This window comes from Hippichthys cyanospilos, chromosome 19 (assembly GCF_059441005.1).
Source record: "Hippichthys cyanospilos isolate Australia breed blue-spotted pipefish chromosome 19, RoL_Hcya_1.0, whole genome shotgun sequence".
Classification (NCBI taxonomy): domain Eukaryota; kingdom Metazoa; phylum Chordata; class Actinopteri; order Syngnathiformes; family Syngnathidae; genus Hippichthys; species Hippichthys cyanospilos.
Genome location: NC_142387.1, coordinates 15,940,552 through 15,961,991, shown reverse-complemented (window position 1 = coordinate 15,961,991; position 21,440 = coordinate 15,940,552). Strand labels below are relative to the sequence as shown.

General features: G+C 51.6%; 2 protein-coding genes across 3 annotated transcripts in view; both read left to right on the top strand.

Moving 5' to 3' along the window:
* Positions 1–21,440, top strand: part of cdh19 (cadherin 19, type 2) — a 104,821-nt gene that overhangs the window by 23,167 nt on the left and 60,214 nt on the right. Inside the window, exon 2 of one of the 2 annotated variants that reach the window (XM_088401608.1) lies at positions 19,345–19,440. The gene's annotated coding sequence lies outside the window, so the exon portion shown is untranslated. Of the gene's footprint in view, positions 1–18,460; positions 19,441–21,440 lie in introns of those variants that run through there. The other variant, XM_088401609.1, reaches the window with a different exon arrangement.
* On the top strand, positions 10,134–15,809 carry dselb (dermatan sulfate epimerase like b). Its single transcript, XM_088441859.1, has one exon. It carries the CDS (start codon positions 10,837–10,839, stop codon positions 14,425–14,427), a length of 3,591 nt encoding a protein of 1,196 aa, XP_088297985.1. The 5' UTR covers positions 10,134–10,836; the 3' UTR covers positions 14,428–15,809.

Sequence of the window (21,440 nt, the reverse complement as noted above, 5' to 3'; positions counted from 1 at the left end):
TTTTTTTTGGCTCTCCGTCTGCGGCCCGTTGGCGCCGTGCCGCTCGGGGCACAGCGTGGGCGCCGCGCGACCACTCGCGACGTTTGGGGGAAAGGGCTTAATGGACCTTCGCCACACTAGCGTGATTAATCAGACACAACGGAGCGCTCCCGACCGTTTAGCCGCCCGCCATCTCCTGCCAGATGGCGTCCCGGCCAAATCAAAGCTACTCTTCCGACGCGTACGGGCAAAGGAATAGAAGCGCTCGGAGGTGCCGGGATGAGAAACGCCGCTTTCGTCGCCGCGCTGTTTTTGTGCTAAACATGATGCCCAACTTGGAAACACCACACGCGCGTGTATATATACAATTTCTATGAGCTTCCTGCTTTTTTTATTCAATTCATTTCTCAATACTGCCTACTCTGCATGTGTAACGATTTATTTATTTGGGTGGGATAATTGGCTAACGCTTTGAGGTTGTATGATTTATAAGCCGAAATCAAAAAGCAACAAATGAGCATATGGAGAAACAGCAGTCAAGCGGCCACGCAGAAGCCCGTCCGTCCATCCGTCCGTCCGTCGGTTCTCGTGGCGTTTTCCTGGGCAGGGAATGGAAATGTAGTCTTTGAGTGCACGCCAATCAGTCAGAAACAAGTTCAAAGTCAAGCGGCGCGTCCCGCTTGTCGCCGGCTGGAACGACGGCGGCGCCTCCGCTCCGCCGCTCTTTGTTCTGACAGCCGCGGGTGACGCAAGCGGCGCCTCCACCGAGCTAAATCTCCAGGATGAAAGAGCGGCGGTGGCGGCGGATGCTCCAGTCGCCGCGTTTGGAGCGGGAGGCTCAAAGTCGACGCTCGCGAAGGGGGCGCCGATGAGCTCGCCGAGTGGCCCTCCAGAGGCCGGCGCGAAGGACAATTAGCGGAGCGCCCGCCCCGCGCGCCGCTTCTTGACGCTTGCTTGAGAGGAGCCGCCGCGGACGGCTTTGAAAGTCTTTTTTCGTTTGTAGTCGGGACTCGCGGGTTTGGGCTTTCGTTCGCGGATCAAGGTTACTAGAGTTCACCAAAACCCAGGAAAGAAAAACATTCTCACGAACAAAATGAAGTGAAAACCAAACAGAAAGTATTCCCTAGTTTTTGCGGTTAACGGGGGCCGGAAGACCTCACGCAATAAGTGAATTCCCTTCATTGTACGTACCTAAATAAGATAGATCAAATACATTTAATAAAACCTTGACTACCGTTCTTTCCCATGCCCGGTGAATCCTAACTGTAGTACGGAGGCTGAACGGGCACGTGTCTTCATTTGCGACCGAACAAGACCGAGTATTAACAGGCTGTTAAACCAGGACTCCCCTTAATTGTTATCACCGCGGACCGGTCAACATTTGACATTATTGTGAAGCGGAATCCACAATAAAGAAAGTACAACTTACAGACACTCGTGGACCAGATTTTCACAGAGAGACAACAACGTGTTTTACACCGACAGTGACTGGGCTCAACTGAAGCCACGCCGTCCTCACTTTTGTCCTCACTACAAAATGTAATACCGAGAGAGGCCAGAGGCGGCGCCCAAAAAAGATCAAGCCAAGAAAAGCCCAAATGAAAGAAATGTTGAAGGATAAACTAAATCACTTTCAAAACATCATTATTTGGGGTGGGGCCCATGCGGCCTGGTACCAATTGATCCGCGGACCGGTACCCGGCCGCGGGCGGACAGGCGGTTGGGGACCGCTGAAACACTTTAATGATAGCAAAAATCTCCTTCGGTTCAATTTAAATATCAAAGGAGTGCGGCGTTACTGCCACTGTCAGCTTCATTGCCAACGTCACATTTCCATCGCCCCGACATTCAAACTTTTTTGCCGGTGACGTTCAAGAAGGTGACGACGGGGTCGCTCTCACCGCGTTCCTGCATGGAACGTCGCCGCTTCCTGAGTAATTCATGCTAATAGACGTCGACGATGTGCTAAATGTTTCATCTTCAGATGTCGGTGTGCGCGTTTGACATGCTAACATCATGTCACAGCATGCTAATGTAGCAGTGGCGTCGGAATAATAAAAGCAGTGGGGAAAAGTAGAGCGGAAGGCATGTCGGTGTCGAATATTGCAACCGTGGCATGACTTTGAAGGAAGCGGAAAAACTTATTTTGTAAAACGGGCCAATTAGCAACAGGAGAATTCGGACGCGGATTTGTCGATGGCGATTTAGCAGCTTGGACCTTGGGTCAGCTCGCCGGCGAGTTCTTGAGCTTCCGACTGGATTAGCCGCTAAGAAAATAGAAAAGAAGCGTCCCGAAGCGTCCCCAAGCGGTCATGAAAAATAAAGGAGATACATCACCCCCGCGTAGGAGAAGGCTTTCAACCCCTTGCTCTGCCTGCCACTTGAATATTTCATGGCCGCCTCGACTTATTTGAGCGGGAATCATTGATCTGGAAGGAAGGCTGCCACGCCAACACAAAAGCGACGCTTCTCCGAAAAAAGCCGTCGCGGGAAAGCCGCTCCCTCTTGTTTGCTAAACGGCTTCTTGACAAAGGATCTGTTCCCGCGCAAGGCGTGTGACTACACTTGTCACGGGGAACGCTTCTAATTTCAACTCGTCATTAAGACGTCATTGACTGCAATATAACGTAAAGAGCTAACCCTAACCGTCCCAAATTCCACGGGGGATCGACCGGGCCATTTCCAGCCTGTCCTTTTAGCCGACGGGTTCCCCCCCAAAATGAATCTGGGCAAGGAGAGCAGGCCTGGAAGCCGACTTTGCTTTGGAGACCCGTAGAAAAGGCCAAAATGACTCTTCACCAATCCAAAATGGCAGTATCATTTTCATGATAGACAAGCCCGCCCACATGTCGTCTAAAATGGCTGCATCCATCCAATTTTGGGGGGCGTTTGTATATTCCGTAATTCCCCAAATATGGGACGCGGTTTCTTGAGTAAAATTCCTCCGGAAATATTTTATTGTTTTGCGTAGTACGTGAAAGTCCGATCTATGCGCTTATTTGCTCTAGGGTGCGCCTAGTAACTTCTAGCGCCTCCGGCCAATAGCGGGTCAAAAGCGATAAAGTCAGAAGAGCATTTTTTTCCCCCCCGTGACATTTGAAATCCCATCTTGGCGATTAGGGCCGCCGCTTGGATCAAACCAATCACGGGCGCCCGGGGAAGGCAGCGCGGAGCCTCGGCGGATCAATGAACTTCATCAGGAAGCGCGTTAAGCTCAAAAACCGTCGTCTGACGCTCGGCCGTACTCGCCGACCGATCTGGCGGGCCGCTCGCCGATCTGGGAGATATCGGAGACGGAATTAGAGCGGAGGATGCGGATCGATGGCGCCGCCTGGGTGTATACGTTTACACCTCGGCCCGCAGACGCGAAAGGGAACCGTCGTAACCCGATCGAGTGCGTCGCGGCTCGCCCGAGCCGGTCCCCTCCGCCTCCGATGAAAGCCTTTGGCGCGCTCGTCCGCTCGCCGTCCAAAGCGCATCGGGGCTCATTTACCGTCCCGGAGCGGACCAAAATAGAAGCGAGCCTCGTTAACGGTGGGAAATGTCACGGCCTCCGTCGCGGGCGCTTTCGCCATCCGGCCGTGAAAAGGCGACGTCATTAAACAACATTTTTCCTACATCGGAAAGAGAAAGCAACATGCTGACGGTGCTTTTTTTTTTTTTTCTTGCCGCTCCCCTTCCATAAGACCACGATAAATGACGGCTAAATCGCTTGAATTGTAAAATAAAAAGATACACATAAAACAACCTATACACGTAATGTTATACGTCAGCATAACATTCAGGAAGTACTTCGCATGACCTTAAACCAAACTTAAGTATGAACTTGAAAGGGTTTAGGAGTGTTTTTTTTTAAGGCTCGGACTGAATTATTTACGTGAAAAAAGCGCCTCTAATTAGGAATAATTCGCGTTAGGAAATGACTTCTGGAACGAATGATTTTTGTAAGAAGAGGCGCCACTGCACTTTGAGGCATCTGTTGCTGGTTGCTTGACGCGCGTGCTAAGCGGTCATCGCTTCAAGCGGGCTCGGCGAGCCCGATAGCAAAATCTCCGACGCTTCGCGGCGCGACACTAGATGGTGTTCACCGTGTGTCCGAGCAATAAAAATAGACGCGGACGCTGTCCGCATCGTGTCGCCTTACGCGGACCCGCTCGCCTCGGGCCTACGAAACGCTGACGCCTAGCTTTTTTTTTCCTTCTTTTCTCCCTCCCCTCTTTACTCATGGTCACTTTCCTCTCCCGTGGACCGGGTCCCCGCCTTTCCCGGGCGCGCGTGCTGTTCACCCAACGGGAAAAAAATCAATCCGCTTTGAAGGTCGTGAGCAAGAGAGCGCAGGCGGCCTCGGCAAACGGACGCGTCCTAAGAACCGGTGCGCTGACCCGCAAATGTGACGCGTCTGGGCCTTGCTCCGTTCGCGTCGAGGGAAAGAACCGCACTCACTGATACAATAGAGTCGAACGTTAGCTGAGGTTCGCTTTTGACATTGTTGCCAAAGTGGATACGCTAAGATGCAACATAGCAGAATTTGACCTGAAAACCAAGGGCGCCGCATATACACAGGTGCGTCCTATATTTGGGGAACTGCGGTAAATGGAGTCGCGGTATGTCATGTGATCCGCTTCCAGTTCTGACCCTCTTTTCAAATGTGGTTTTTCATTGGGCCAGATGTGACCGGACTGGAATTTCAGGCTCGCTTTGTTGTTCTCATAATGCTGCGCCCTTTAGATAAATCCATTCCACTCTTGCTTTGCCTTTTTTTTTTTTGTGGCGGGCGGGTGTGTCAAGGTTTTTGTGGGTTTTTTTTGCGCTGACTGTGCAATAACGAGGCTGAGTGCCCCCCCCCCCCCCGCCCCCCTTTTCCCTCCCCCGCAGCTGCTATCTGCTTTCATTCATCATTTATCATCCCCTCTGCGTCCTGATCGCTATTAGCTTTGTCGCTAAGGGTCCCTCGCCGCCGCATCCACTGCCGAGAGCCACGTTTTCCTACGCTAACCCACGGCGCTTGTCAACATTGGCACGCCATCACAGCTTGGAAAATATCAAGGAAAACCGCCGCCTCGCACCTAGCGCCGATCTGCTAAATAGCTTTACTATTCTTACGTCATTAAAAATCAAATTCACTCCCGTGGTCCTTACCGTCTTTTCATCCTGTACGTTTTGGACTAAAAGCCGCTACTTTTTTCTCATGCTTTGAACCCTGCGCCTTCTAGACCAGTGCAGCATTTTTCTGTTTTTATTCGCCACCAGGACGCATTTTCCCACTAAACCAGTCATTCTTAATTATATTTAGTCAAACCCCCCCAGGAAAGTGACAAGTTTTCGCGCCTCCCCCACTCGACACGCAGACACTCGACACATACTAATCCACGTTGACGGCGTGAGACGTTGCTGTAACTTTTAGATAAAAAAGTTTGAAATCAAAAGAAAATTCCTTCTGCGTAAACATGATCAAAACGGCTCAGAACCCGTTGCGTCGTATGATTCCCAAAAATACAGTACTTTGCTTCAAGGCTTTAGAATAAACCATAAAAAATGAGCCCTGTTTTGGTGCTAGATTAAAAAAAAAACAAAAAAAACAGCACAATAATCAATCACTTTTTTTTTTTTTATGTTTTGATTGCCAGCTGAAGCTGGAACATGATCGATGCTGCACAGCGTTCGTCAATCGGCATGCCGCACACACGGGGCTGCGGGTGACCGCCGCCGCAACACGCCCCCCCCCCACTCCCCCCCCACCCCTATGGCATCGATCTCACCCTCAATAACAACAAACCTGCACAATCAATGAAGGAGCTGCTACACCGCCGCATCGTAATAGCACTACGCAGGCGCTACTGCTGCGAAAGAAAAAAAAAAAAAAGCCGCTTCCCTCGCGTTAAGGTGGGAACCGATCATGCCAACATGGCTCCTTTTCACGAACAATACGGAAATTAGATGAATAAAAGCACCACTATTTTTATGCGCATCAGGAAAGATAACAGCCTTCCCCAGTCGTTCATCGCAAAAAAAAATCACCTTAATCATACACAAAACATTTCACGCTTTTCATTGGTTAAAAAAAAAAATCAGCTCATTTTTAGACCCATTTGCGGCCCAGAACCGGCCCGCGGGCCGTAGGTTTCACACCATTGAATTAAAACTTCAATTTAAAATAAAAAAATCATGATAATTGCTAAGAGTTACTATTTTAAAGCAATGATGCTTCTGCTATCCTTCAGGAATTTAAGATAATGGCTCTTCAAGTTTTCAGTTTCAAAGGGGCCGCATGTGGCCCCCGGGCCAGAGTTTGCCCACGCCTGCTCTAGAATAACCGGGCCAATATTCCGGGCATCCAGCGGCAAAATCGCAACGTCATCTTGGACGCACCCTCTACGCCCGCGCGCCGCCGACGTGCGCCTTTGTGTTTTTGTGTGCGTGCGGTCGCCGCAGTCAGGCACATTCCTTGGTTTTGGGCGATTTGCCTGCGGCGGTCCAAATGACACCTTTGCGGAAAGGGCGGGGCGCCCGCTCTCCCCGCCGCCCACCTTAAGCCGCCCCTAATTGATGTCCATTAATCAAATGAGCGGCGAAGGACGAGCTTATCAGTGAGGAGGCGCGACCTTCCGCGCCGCCCCGTGAATACCAAAGAAGCGGCGGCCCGCCGGCTAAGCGTGATGCTAATATGCTAATGGGGCGCGTGCGGAAAGCGGCGGCTAATGGGGGCGCAGCGCGATCGATGGCCCAAAGTCCCGCTGATGACGCCGGCTCGCTTTTGGGAGACACGCTCCGTAATTATGCCGCCGATGCTCGCGAGCTTTTTGGGTTAGGTTCGGGGCGGCGGTGCTCAAACGAGGGCGCGGGGGACATTTGTGGCCCAAAAGGGACAGGTGTGTGTGACGAGTTTTTTTGATATATATAAGTATTTCCTGAATCCACGGGAGCAATAATGTTCATTTTGGGATATATCATTTCGGATTGCTTTTTGTACCTACAGGCGATATTCGTTCGTATTTTCGCGCCGAGATTAAATCGGGGCGCGGTGAATAATTGAAAAAAAAAATCAAGCGGTTAGCCTAATAGCACGTTTGCCCAAGCCCCGTTTCCAGCTTTTCCAAAACAAACGCATTGGCGTTTTATTGATTCAGTATAAAAGGAGCGAGACGTACTCAGCGGGCCGCCGATTGTTTTTCTGGCGCTTGTTTTGCGGTGAACCGAGGATGAACTGCTGCTAGCTTGTTTGCGGCTTTTTAATGAAGCCCAAATCATCTCATGAATTTATGTAAGGTGGCGTTGAGGGAATAAGACAGACGGCCAAACGTCTGCTCTGATCCTTTCCTCTTTTTTTTTTGTTTGTCTCCCTGGAGACAATTTTTGCGGGACAATTTCTTTCAAGGATATTCCCGAGATTCGCAACCGTATCAGTTTACCGCAGCGGTCCGCCGTATTTCTTATTTGAATATACACTCCGGCATACTAATGCAAGCGTAGATATTTCTCAAGCCTACGTTGATTTGGACCACGGATCGTCCCCTTAAAATATTCACCAAAAGATTCAATTTGACAAGTGTACTTGTTACTTTTCAAAAAAAAGAAAAATTGCAAATTGCGCACGCCTCTGGGTCCATTTCCCATCATTTAGTCAAAAACAGCGTCATCAAATAAAATGCCGCTTTAGCTTTGTTAGCAAGCAATTGTAGACACAAAACACATTTTTGACAAAATTCAAAATAAATACATTTTGAAAGATTCTGCATAAAAACTCATTCAACGCCAGGGACGTTTTTTCACATTTTTTTAAGAGTCCGGACAATCGTAAGGACTTTGAGGACATTGATTTCCGGATATTTCTTTATTTTATTGTCTGCTAACTCCAGTTATGTGCAAAAAAATGGCTACAGCAGCTTTATTACCAAAAAGAATGCTAACGCTATCTTAGCTCAGAAGTCTCGGTTTAGGTTGTTCCCAAAGGGTACGGCCGCAAAATTCAGAAAGTATAAACCCGATATTAATTGTAGTCCCCTCAGAACCGGGAAATATTTTTGCTCTACTCGGATGGCTGATTTCTTCCCGACTGTTGCGTTCAATACCACGTGTTTTTTTCCGGCCGATCTTTTTTTTCCACGCAGGTGCATCTCTCTTGGAAATTCAAACGATCCTCAGGGATGCCAAATTTAGCCGCTTGAAAAATTCACGGCGCGTTCCCCGGCTTGTCGGGTTTACCTCGGAGAGAGGGCGGAGGGGGGGAGGGGTACGCCGGGGGCGGGGCGCTTTCTAGCCAGCGTTTCCATCAGACCCGCGCCGGTTAATTTTTCATGTGCTGAGCTGAGGGCAGTCAATCTTTCCACGGAGCAAAAGCTTGCTCATTAACTTCATTACAGATGCTTAACGATGACCGTCGAGTGACCGATCGCAAGGAAGGCCGGAGTGACGGTGGAGCTCGGCCCGCGGGTCGCGAGGAAACCATTTATTTGCTAGTCCCTCCAAAAGGGGGACGGGCGTTTCGTACATTTGACGTCTTCTTCAATCGTCCCGTAGAATTGAATTGAAATGTCGTTCAGGACCCTCAAAAAAGCACCACGATTCCTTCGGCTTTTCTTCCGTTTTTACGTAACCGCGCCACATGCTCATGAGTAGACCGCCCGTATTTTTCGTTACCGTGCGGCACGCGCTCAAACATACGGCAGGCTAGAAAAGTGAACGTACGTAATGTCCTCTGAATGGTTTGCGGTGCCCGGCGTACCCACTGTACGTAGTAGTAGCCAGAATGTTTGCTCAGTTTTGTCGCGCTAATTTTCTTGCCAGTACGCCATCAATTCTTCAACGTATTCAGTGAATGCGAAGCGGGGCGTGTCGGCTAACGGCTAGCGCGCACGCTTTTGATGACGGACAGGCCGTACCACCGAGCGGCGAAGACTTAGCCACGCTTTACCGGCAAGGGTTGGCCGCGGGGCGAGACTGAAGAAGACTCCGCGTGGGGCGAGGAGGGGCAATGGAAAGTCTCTGCGTGGGAGCGGTTGAGGGTCTTTCAAGAATTTGTAGCCCCTTCTGCACCCAGCGTGTCGTCTTTTTTAATAAGGCCAGCCGCTGTCCGCGCGCGGATTTCGGAGGGGGCTTCAAACGGCACCCGTCATTCACGTCCCCGGAGTCCGCCGGCCTCTCTTCTCTCGTTAGCTCCGCCGGTCGCCAGGCAACCGTCACGCGGAAGCGCGCCCGCCCGGCCGTCGCGCCGACGTCCGTCTGAAGGCCGGGGCTAATCGAAGCGCGCCGGCTGAACTTCGTTAATCTTTGGCGAGCCGCGGCCGCGGGGCGCTGGCTTCAACCGGGTCGGACGCGCCGTTGACGGCGAGTTGAAAAGTCTGCCTCGAAAAAAACGCTTTCAGAACACATGCGGTGAAACTACGACTTGCGTTTGTCCCGGCCAAGCGGCGTCTGATTTAGTTTGTCCTCAAAAAAGTGGGACAGCAGCCGCCGTCTTCCCTCGGACTTGAACTTGACTCGAGCTTATGGCGCAAATGTTTGAGACCTGATTGCGCTTGGAACTTCGAGACTCGGACTCGCGGGTTTAGGACGTCGAGACTTGACTTGGACTTGGCTTTGGTATAAAGGGGGGATGACGGGCTAGCTTTGAAGAGCTTTGACGATGTCAAAGGGGGCCCCCAGGGTAAAGGCTTTGTTTTTGCCATGTGAAGTGTAATTGCAAGACAATAAGAATTGGCATGTTTTTTTTCAGGCACTTTGATGTGCTTGTTTTTTTTTCAGCTTTAGGCTAACCTGTAACCTGTATAAACACTGTAAACAGTGACTAACGGTTGATGATTGGGTTTTTCCTTTGCTAATGTTGAAAAGGATGCAGTTTTAAGTATGCTTATGCAAAATATAATTGAGAAGCACTGACTTAAGATGAAAGGCTTTCTTATGGTGCACATATGTTTGTTTATGGTGGAATATCGTGCCACTGTGCCGCAAAGCGTATTTTACCGCGACTCGTTGGATTCCCTGTCAATGCTCCGCACTTAGTGCTCAAGGCACACAAGCACGCGTAGGGGTGAGCAAGGGTGAGAGAGGAAAAGAAAGAGAGAGTCGGCTCTTGAAGCCACAGCGCCCTCTAGCGCCAAGCACCCGCATAATTTTCCAGCGGCTCCACTCGCCCGGAAAACAGAGAGAGGACGACGACGCGGATCGCACACACATGTGCTAGGCGTCGGAGCGCGCACGTGCGTGCCCGCGCACGCCTTTATAATAGACGGCAGGCAGCACACGTCGACACAGCACCTCCGCCGCGTGCGCGGATCTTCTGCAATAGTCATCACGCGCCGCCGACACCGCCGCCGCCGCCTCCTCATCCTCCTCCGGGGAGGCTGATTCGCTGCGCACAATGTGGAAAAAAATGCCCGTGAATACTTGAGGAGTGACGACAACTTTCCTCCCTTTTGGGACGCGAGGAGGAGGAGTCGCAAGACGAGGGGAGAGAAGGGGGGCCGGTGGTGCGCCCGCGATCCTTGCGGCCCCCGCAGCCCGGAGCCCGGGGCTGGAGGCGAGCGATGTGGCCCGCCGAGGAGCGCCGCTCGCCGCTGCGGCGCTCCGCCGATGCTGCGGCTGGCTCGGGATCCTCACGCTGCCTTTGTGGAACTGACACCGACTGGGGCTGACGGACCTGTGCGCCCGCCGGACTGTTTTTTTTTTTTTTTTTCCTTCTGTCGGAGTACTCATGCGACGTTTTTTTGTTTTTTTTTTCACGTTTCTTCACTGTCCGTGCGCAGGCATGTGGAAAGCGCACTGAAGTTTTTCCTTCCGTGAGGATTTTTTCCTTTTCCCGCTTCTTGTTCGGACTTCACCGTGGGACGTTTTTATTCAGGGACGCCTTTCCAAGCCGGCATGGAGCTTAACTGGGCTTTGTTTCTCCTTCCTCTCTGGGCGGTGGGAGCCGCCTTTTCGGGGGTCCTCAATGCCACCGACAGAGACCTTTTCACGGACGATTTGCCGCCGCTGACCGGGGACCGAGCGGCTGAGCGGCAGGCGGAGTTTTCCCACCCGGGTCTTTACTTCGGCCCGGGGGACATACAGAACATGCGACAAAGGTCCTCCGGCAGCCACGGCCACATATTCAAAGTGGTCCGGGCGGCGGCGCTCACCATGCTGTCCAACGCTCCTTCTCACCTGCCGCCCGCCAAACACGAGGAGTTTACAAGCAAGTGGAACGAGGTTTACGGGAACAACCTGCCTCCCTTGGCGCTCTACTGCCTGCTGCGCCCCGAGGATTCGGCCGCCCTGCAGTTCCTCATCAAGTTCATGGACAGGATGGCCGAGTACCCCAACTGGGAGGTAAGCAGCGCGCCCAACGACGAGGTCCCGATGGCGCACTCGCTCACCGGCTTCGCCACGGCCTACGACTTTATTTACGCCTACCTGGACGTACGGCGGAGGGACGTTTACCTGGAGAAAATCCGCTCGCAAACGGCGGCGCTTTACGAGCTGTCCAAGTACAGGGGCTGGGGCCGGCAGTACCTCCACAATCACCAGACCACCAACGTGGTGGCCCTCCTGACCGGGGCCGTCGTGGTGGGCTCTCACGGCGACCGGGAGTCCATGCTTTGGAAACAAGCGGCGGTCAACTTCATGGAGAAAACCATGTTCCTGCTCAACCACGTGGTGGACGGCTCCCTGGACGAGGGCGTGGCGTACGGGAGCTACACGGCCAAGTCCGTCACGCAGTACGTTTTCTTGGCGCGGCGCCACTTCGGCATCGACAACACGCAGAACAAGTGGCTGGCGGAGCACTTTTGGTTCTACTACGCCACCCTGCTGCCCGGCTTCCAGAGGTCGGTGGGCATCGCCGACTCCAACTACAACTGGTTCTACGGGCCCGAGAGCCAGCTGGCGTTCCTCGACGCCTTCGTCCTGAAGAACGGCGCGGGGAACTGGCTGGCTCAGCAGATCCGCAAGCACCGACCCAAGGACGGCCCCATGGGACAGTCGTCGGCGCAGCGCTGGGCCACGCTGCACACGGAGTACGTCTGGTACGACGCGGGCCTGGCCCCGCGGCCCCCCCCGGGCTTCGGCAGAGCCAGCTTGCACATTTTCTCCAACTGGGGCGTGGTGACCTACGGAGCCGGTCTACCCGGCGCTCAGGGAAATACTTTTGTCTCCTTCAAGTCCGGCAAACTGGGCGGCCGCGCCGTCTACGACATAGTCCACGAGAAACCGTACTCGTGGGTGTACGGTTGGAATAGTTTTAACCCGGGCCATGAGCACCCGGACCAGAACTCCTTCACCTTTGCTCCCAACGGGCAGGTCTTCGTGTCGGAAGCGCTCTACGGGCCAAAGTTGAGCTACCTCAACAACGTGCTGGTGTTCGGCCCGTCGCCCACCAGTCGGTGTAACGCTCCGTGGGAGGGTCAGCTGGGCGAGTGCGTCAAGTGGCTGCGCTGGAACGACGAGGGGGTGGGCGACACCCGCGGCGAGGTCGTCGCGGCGTCGTCCCACGGGGACGGCATGTTCGCCAGCGGGGAAGCGGTGGCGGCGTACTCGCCCGCCATGAAGCTGACCAGCGTGTACAGAGCGCTGGTCTTGCTCAATTCCCAAACGCTTTTGGTGCTGGATCACGTGGAGAAGGCTGCCGACTCGCCCGTCAGCCAGTTCAGCGCCTTCTTCCACAACTTGGACATCGACTTCAAATACGTTCCCTTCAGGTTCATGGAGCGCTACAACGGCGCCATGATGGACGTGTGGGACGCGCACTACAAAATGTTTTGGTTTGACAGCAAGGGGCACAGTCCGGAAACCCGCATACAGGAGGCGGAACAGGCGGCCGAGTTCAAAAAGCGCTGGACTCAGTTTGTAAACGTGACGTTCCCGATGACAGACGCCGTCAGCAGGGCGGCTTACGTGTTCCACGGGCCGTACGTCAAAGTGTCCGACTGTAAGTTTATCGATAGCGGCAAAAATGGCGCGCGGCTCTCATTGACCATCAATAACACGGAGACCGTCGTGTCCGTCGCCACCAACTATAAAGACGTCGGGGCGAGGGCGGCGTATTTAGGCTACGGCGGACACTGTAAGGTGGAGGATGCGTATCGAGTCACTCGATTTGGCCTGGGGACGCAGGCGGTCCTCAAACAGACAGGCGGCGACAATCAGATCTTCGACTTTGCCTTCGCGCTCAACGCGGTGGCGGGTCTGGCCTTCTGCGCGGCCGCCGCTTTCCTCGTCGCGCAGAGGAAGTTTTACGACGTGTGCTTCAGGCTGCGGCGGCTGATGCGCTACGCCCTGCCCGCCGTCCTCTTCCTGTGGATAGCCGGCCTGCTCTTTGTGTCCAGCAGCTGCGATCGGCTCCTCTGCGGCGTCAAGTGGAAAAGCGAAGCCCGCTCGCCGGTCGGGCCGCGCGAGCGGCGCCAGCCCCCTCTACCCACCGCCCTTATCGCCACCCTGCCCGGCTCGGGGGCCGAGGTCCTCAAGCACCTTTTCCGCAACGCCTCGGACTTCCTCTACATCCGAGTGCCCACCGAGCATTTGGACGTCCCGGAGACGGAGTTTGAGTTCGACGCCCTGGTGGACGCCTGCGAGTGGTCCCGCTCGGAGGCGCGGCGGGGGCGCTTCAAGATCATCCAGGGCTGGCTCCACTCGCTGGTTTTCAACACCAAGCTGCACCTGCAGAACGTTCAGCTAGCGGAGAGCGAGCCGGCCCGGCCGCCCCCGCGCGCGGCCTCCCAACCGGGCTCGAAGAAGCGGTCCGTGCGGAAGGAGGCGGCGACGGGGCCGCGGGCCGGCACGGACAGGGACGCCGAGTACATCCGGGAGCTGAGGCGCCACCTGGCCGAGTACCCGAACAGCCGCGTCGTCCTCAGCTTGCGAAGCGGGAGCTGGGCGCTGAAGCTGCCTTTCGTCCGGGAGGTTGTGGGGCCTTCCCTGAAAAGCCTCTATGTGGTGAGGGACCCCCGAGCCTGGATTTATCTCATGTTGTACAACAGCAAGCCCAGCCTGTACTCGCTAAAGAACATCCCTCAGCACCTTTCCTTGATATTCAAGGAGGACGCCGCGGAGGACGGCTGCCCGAGCGTGGCGCCCGAGTTCCAGGCGCTCAGGGGCTTGCTGGCCCGCCAAGAGGGCAACCCGGTGTTGATACTGGCCCACCTGTGGCTGGCGCACACCGCCGCCGTGCTGCGGGTCGGCCGGAGCCTCCCGGAGGACTCCTTCCTCCGAGTGCGCTTCGAGGACGTGGTCAACTCCCCGCGGGAGACGGCGGAGGGCATCCACGCTTTCCTGGGGGTGCCGGTGTCACCGGCCGCACTCAACCAGCTGGCCTTCGCCACCTCCACCAACCTGTACGCCCTGCAGTACGAGGGGGACATCTCGCCGGCGAACATCGCCGCCTGGCGGCAGAAAATGTCCCGGCGGGACGTGAGGCTGGTGGAGGACGTCTGCGGGGCTTTGATGAAGACTCTGGGCTACGCGCGCTTGCCCGACTAACTCTGCACTCCTCTTGTCCTTCTTTGCACTGATTTTCAGCGAGTCGATTCGCAAGTGGGGGCATTTTATATTAAAATGGGTGTGCTAGGTCTTACTGTATCGGTCACGCTCGCCGCGTAATATGTGTGTCTCCAAAGTGGCTTCGGGGCTCCTTGTTTCTGCGAGTCTTAGTAGAAAAGGACAAGTTGTGAGTCCTCAATCTGTGATGTCGTCGACCGTTTTTACGATGCTGTGGGTACGTCCCGTTACGGGACACGAGTGAAGAAGTTATTTATTGACTCTTTTTGCTTTCTTTTGTCAAGGATACGGTCGGCGTAGTAGGAGATCCTCAGGTGTCCCAAAGAAAACGGCGACGTGTCTCGGGAACACGAGCGTACGATTTGCCGAATGATGTGACGACGATCTGTCAACTCTATGGAATCAAATCAAAAAAAAAAAAAAATCACTTCAAGGCCGCTTTACCGAATCAAAAGGGGGATTCCGGGTAATAATGAGATGTGTTATCCAAATTCGTATGGGAATTGTAAGCTAGGTAGCTAGCTAAGCTATGCTCATGCTGTGTGAAAAATTATTTTAAGGCATGATTCTACAATGATCAATTAAAAACTCCAATGGTTAGCTTGTACACTGGGAGGGGCGAAAACTATTCCCACGCTTATAATCACGAAGCGCCCTAGTTGGGGACATTCATAAACCGAAGACCACCTACATATTCACGTTTGTGTATATATGGTTAAAGGAAATAAGCAGGACCTGCACTCTTGAAAAAACCAAAACAAAAAAAAAACATCTGTGTTTAAAATGATGGGTCAATAAAGGACCCAATCTTTGTGTCAAATTGTTCCTTTGGTTGTTCTTTTTTGTTTTTTTTGAAAGATAATTGGGTTGTTTTTGACCTTTTGCTTCATTTACGTGCATATGGGCTCACTCACAGAAGAAGGAATGTTAGTAGCTTGGCCAGCTCTTGGGACGTTTTGCTTTGGCACATTTGACACCTGAGGATGCCCGAAAATTTTGAGGCCTCACTCGGCCCTTTGATCACGCGCTGCTTTCAAGTGATGGTAATATGAAGCTTCATGAAGCACATGCTTTTTCCCCAAACTCCACTGCTCAGTGCTCTCGGTTAAAAGATACATTCAAGTACTGGACAGTTGTAGCGTAAATTTATTAAACTTGCTTTTTGAACCAAGAGTGCCATCTCGACCAGTCCAAAAATGTCTCAAGTGCTTCGTGAACCGTCGTGAAGCACTTGTGATTTTTTGTTTTTGTTTTTACTCCACGGGTTGGCGCTCCTACTTGAAAAATGAATTGTAGTAGAGTGGAAATGTATTCAGTGTCCTCTCTGAACCAAGAGTGCCCTCTTGAGGAGTCCTCTCAAGTGAAAAATCACAAAAAAATCACAAGGGCTTCATGAAGCTTCATGAAGTGCTTCATGAAGCTTCATGAAGCCCTTGTGATTTTTTTTTACTCGTCTGTTCGATGCTCCTAGTTTAAAGATAAATGATTGCGCATTGGAAACTGGACTAAATTTCCGCTGCGTTGTTGAGCCAAGTCTGCCGTCTCGAGGAGTCAAAAAAAATCGAGAGAAAAAAACCCCACAAGGGCTTTATGAAGATTCGTGAATTTTTTTACTCGTCTATTTGATCTTCCTCTTTAAAGATGAATGATTCTGCATAGGAAATGTATTACATTTCCACTGCCTAGTTGAACTGTCTGCCATCTAGAGGTGTCAAGAAATATTGCAATCTTCATGAAGCCCTCTTTTTGTTTTAGTTTAAAGATAAATTATTGTGCATTGAAAATGTATTACATTTCCACTGTCTTGAGTGCCATCCAGAGATGTCCAAAAATATTACAAGTGCTTCATAAAGCCACATTTAGCCATCACTATCGCTTCCCTTTAAAAAAAAAAAAAAAAGACTTGATGGTTGCGGGGGATGTATTTTGTGTGGGGGTTTATTTGAAGATGTCACGACTGTTTGCGCACTTTGGACTGGATCGGGACCGCGATTCATGTACGCGCTCCCGTCGCGGCTTAAGAGCCTTTCAAGTGTTTGTGGCTTCCAAAGATGGGGGGGGGGCATATGATTAGTATTCAAACTCCCCCTGGCGTTTATTGAATTAGATCAGAGGAAAGTGTTTAATGGGGGATCAGAAAAGTTTAAAAAAAAAAAGAGAAGATTCGCTGTCAGCCGTGACACATTTCCAGTCAAAGCAATTTTCCAGAGCCCCCCCCCCCGTCGGCGCCTCGTATTAATCTGCAAAATGTCACAAAAGAGGCGTCGCAGAGGCAAAGCTTTTCCATTTTTTTTGCCTCGGTCAATCAGGCGTCTAACGATGTGCCGCACCTGTTCCGCCGCTTTCCGACTCGTTCGGACGCGCGCGGTCGGGTGTGTGTGTGGGGGGGCTCAAAGGTCATGTGAAGGAAAATAAACACAAAAAAAATCATCCTTACGCTGTCATTTTAGTCTTTATTGGTTTCATGTGCTCAAGTGGAAGCCCGCTCCCAAATACCGATGAATTTATTACATAAAAAATACAAAGCAAAAAAAAAAAGGGGGAAGTGACCTCATGTGAAAACGCATTCGTTTTGTACTCTGACTGGCGGACAAAAGTGAACTCGGGTAACCTTTGGGAAAGTCCATCGTTGAACGCGCCCGGGGCAAATATTTCTTCCCTCACAAAGTTCGTGTTCACGCAAGTCCTCAAAGTGGGCGCGCCCTCAAGTGTCACACGTTAATGCAAATACTCCTGCATCATCTCCAAGCGCCCCCACAAATGTTCACATCATTTATTTGTTTCTCAACATTCGCCGTCTCTGATAATTAACGCTTTGTTTATTGTTCGCGTTGGATTGCACAGACGTACCTAATATATGGAACAAATATGTGGACGTTTGGTTTCGAATCCCTTTAGCGCAGCTCCATCTAGTGGATGCATAACGCAAGGCCAGTCACTAGCTTCTGTTCTGTGCGCCTTATAATGCGGAGCGCCTTATCGTTTGAAAAATGCCGTGATAAAGTTGAACTAGCGTGTCAAGATTCCCTTTAGCGCAGGCCCTTCAAGCCCTTCATTGAAGGTCTGCCTTCGAATCTGCTGCGTGCGCCTTATAGTCCAGAAAAGTACGTGGCCAAATTGAAACCTGCGTTGGAATTTTGCCACATTCGTCTTTGAATGACATTTGTCTTCTAATGCCTTATCGTCTACTAATGCCTTCTATTCTTTGGCTTGGATGACAGTTTGAACCTTTTGTCTGCGGGGAAATGAAAGCGGAGGTCTTAAAAGGACACCGTGTAAGAGTTGGAGCGTTTTTCACTAAAAAAAGAATGAATGAAATGATTATCATTTTCAAAAACCTGCAAATGAATGTGTTGTCGTCATGAAATGATGTTGCGTCACTGGCACTTCTCCGGAGGCGGCCATGTTTGTGAATGCAGCGCCTCCTGCTGTCCGTAATGAAAATCGCTCTCAATCTTACACGGTGTCCCTTTAGGGAGCTTGTTTTTGTAGAAATCCAAAAAAATGGACAGCTCTGTACAAAAGTCCTACGTTTGTCAGTAACTCAAAAGCAAACTCGTGATATTTTCCCGCCTTTAGGAAAACGCCTCTAGCTACGGAAATGCGTGTAAGCGGAGCTTGATTTTGGCTTGAGGTGCGGCGGCCATCTTTGCCCGGCGCTCCGGCGTTACCCCGAGGACAAATTGAGCCGCCGCCGGATGCAGGCGGGCCCGATGCATTATTGATGAGAGAGGGCCATTAATTGAAAATGTCCTCCTCTGCAGAAGCGGCGCGGCGGGGCGAGCGTGTCGCTTTTAAGTGGCCGGGGAACAACGCCGCGCTTTTCCTCCATCGCTATTCGCCGCACGCCGAGCCATCCCCTGCTGGATATTGCGGTCGCGAGCGAGTCTGTGGCCGCGGATTTGAGCCCGAGACAAAGCGGCGGGACGTTTGTCCAGCTCGCCGCCGCCGTTGCGTCGGAGAGCGCCTATCGTGAATCGGCGCGCGCTTGGTTCGACAACGCGGCGGGCGCTTGCATGAAAGGAATGAGTGAACACACAGGACGCTTGGACGAGCAATCCGTCAGACGGACGGACGGATTGAAGGGATGTGGCTAACGACCGGACGGGTGGAAAGTGTCAATGGAAAAGTGACAAAACGCTCGTTCGAGACACTTTTGGGCAAGCGCGGGGCCGAGAAAGCCGTCCGCCCGACCAGTGACGGACGCTCGACTTTACGGGCATCGTGAATGCACCGTCCGTCAATCGGCATTTTTGCACTCGCCAAATGTAAAAACAAAGGTCAGGTTTTGACGTTTGAACTCTTCCCGTTGCGCCCATTTGTTTTCAACGCATTTTAGTCATTTCGCCAGCCAAAAGACGGCCGCAACAATAAAGATGAAGAAAGCACGGAGCGTAACCAGTCCGTCGGCGCTACGGTTCAGGAGACCTTCAATGTAAACGCGTCAGCCACCGCTAGGTTCGCGAGCTAGCAACTTTGTAGCCAAAAGCCGTCCGCAGCGTTGGCCAGCGTTGATTGGGCCGCGCCCACCTGTTTGTGGCGCTCCCCGCCGAGAGCTGAGTATTTTTCCGTTTGCTATGGTTCCTTTCTTCTCTGCCGCCGCTTTCGCTTTCATCTCGCAGACACAAGTCAAAAGCGTGTGATCATTAAAATGGATGTCATTTTTTGCGCGCTGAGTTAGAAGAAAGAAAACGCTTTTATGTCCACCTGAAAGCCTTGTTTGGACAAATTGTGGCATGGCATCAATGGCTCATTTTACCGACAGCGTGTAAAGTCCCAATTTTTTACCACTTGGAGGTAACATTAGCCCAAAGTTCCCAAGACGGGAAATTAGCCATCCCTAAATGTCCCCAATTAACTTTTATATCGCCGACCCTATTCAAATGTTTTTGTTTCCAGGCTTCGCAAAATCATCTAGCGTGCCGGATAAACCTCTTGGAGGACCGGATCCGGCTCCTGCTCCTGCTCCATATGTTTGACACCGCTGGTGCAAAGGTACCGTTCAATTTTTGCCAGTTGGATGTTGTATAAATGTACAGTGTGCCCCTCAAGTACCCCCAGTTAACCACACAGAATTTTATTTCATTATTCCATTTTTTTACGCTTCACAAAATCATCAATCGGGCCGGACCAAACCTCCCCGTGGACCAGATCCGGCCCGCGCCCCATACGTTTAACGACCAGGGGACAATTGAATTTTGAGCCCTTCTTAAATGCCTCCAATACAATACACCGGATTTTATGCATCCTAAACCAAGAGCGAGTTTGTTTGTCCCCAGCCCGCCTTGGCTCATCAATGTTTTTTTTTTTTGTTTGTTTTTTTCTTTTCCGATCGTGCGGCTCGTTTGCCCTTCAACCGGAAACTTTGCACAATTTGGTTTAGCCGCTCTTTGAGGCGTCGGCTCGCCGGATAAAGGCCTGGCGCGTATGGTCTTTTCTTGACATTTTCCGTATTTTCTCCTCAAGGACGAGCTGGGAGAAAGAGAGAGCAAAATAAATAAGGGGGAAAAAAAAAAAACGCGTTCCCAGCGCGGCAGATGGAAACGACTTCAAATAAACTCGCGGAACTCAATAAAACACTGATAAAGGAGAAGAATTCACAGCAAAAACGCTTTCTTCTTGTCAGTTTTCTTTGAATATTTTTTTCCCTCTTCTGGCCTCGCTGCTCCTGTGATAATTTGTTCCAAGGTCTGATAATTAAATTTCTTGATCTGATGTCATCTTTGATTTTTTTTTTTCCTTCAGCGCCGACTTGGCAGACGTAACGTCAATATCAGCCCAGTTAGCAATGTTTTCTTTGGCGGGCGCGCCGATTTTGCTCAGACGCCGGTGGAGGTTATTGGCGACGACGGCGCGCTTATATTTAGCGCGGGGAGCCGGCGAGTACAAAGACGCTCTCATTTAGCGAGAGCCAATGATTTTGCGTGCGAATGACAAGGCGCCTGCTAAATAATCGATGCTTCTGTCAATTGCGCTGCGCGCAACCTACTTTGACTAATGACGTCTGGGGGGAATACACTACGTCACAAAGGCCAATTTTCATCCGCGCGTGCAAAATGCTGCGCAAGCAAATGGTTTTTCCACAGGAAAAATGCACGTAGACGCACAAATGGATCAGAAATGCTTAACGCAGGGCCAGCCACTGCTCTAGCTTCTATTCTATGCGCCTCATAATATTGTGATAAAGTTTGACTGATGCATCTGGTTGTTTTGTTGAGATTCCCTTTAGCGAGGCTCCATCTAGTGGATGCATAACACAAGCCCAGCCACCACTGCAGCTTCTATTCTATGCATCTTATAATGCGATATGCCATAATGCGATGCGTTTTATAATGCAGAAATAATAAAGTTTGACTGACGTCTAATTGTTGCCATTCCCTTTAGCGCAGCGCCATCTAGTGGATGATTTATATACACACACACACACACACATATATATATATATATATATGTAAATATCAATAAAGGTTCATCCCTGTCTAAGACTGCACGTTAATGTAGGCTCAGTAAATGCGAGTTCCCCCGGTGCAAATGAGCGCCCCTGCTAGTGTCCTCCAAAATCATTTTGTCATCTTTCTCTCAAATTGCCTCCCCGATGGCTGACGAGCAATCAATCCAAGCTATTTTTGGGGACGCCCGGCGTCCTGTCGTTTTCCCTGTCGGGCTGCGTGACACGCCGCTAAGCCGCTAAGTGCCTCCTTTTTGTCTTTCTCGCATCAAAAAAAAAACAAAAACCTTGAGTTTACCCTTCTTTTTGGGTGAGTCATCGACCGAGTCCACACAAAAACGAAGACGCGCCGGGAAGAAAATGACGTCAGCGAGGCTAATAACGCTCTTGGCGAAATAGCGGCTTTGCTCCAAAGATAACAATATATAGCTAACAGCGTTTCGAAGAGGGAAAAACGTTTCTTCCACCGGGCAGATATGACGCCGGCGCCGAGCTCGTTTGTTAGACGCGGCTGGCTAAAACACAAAAGACCCGGCCGGGTTATCAG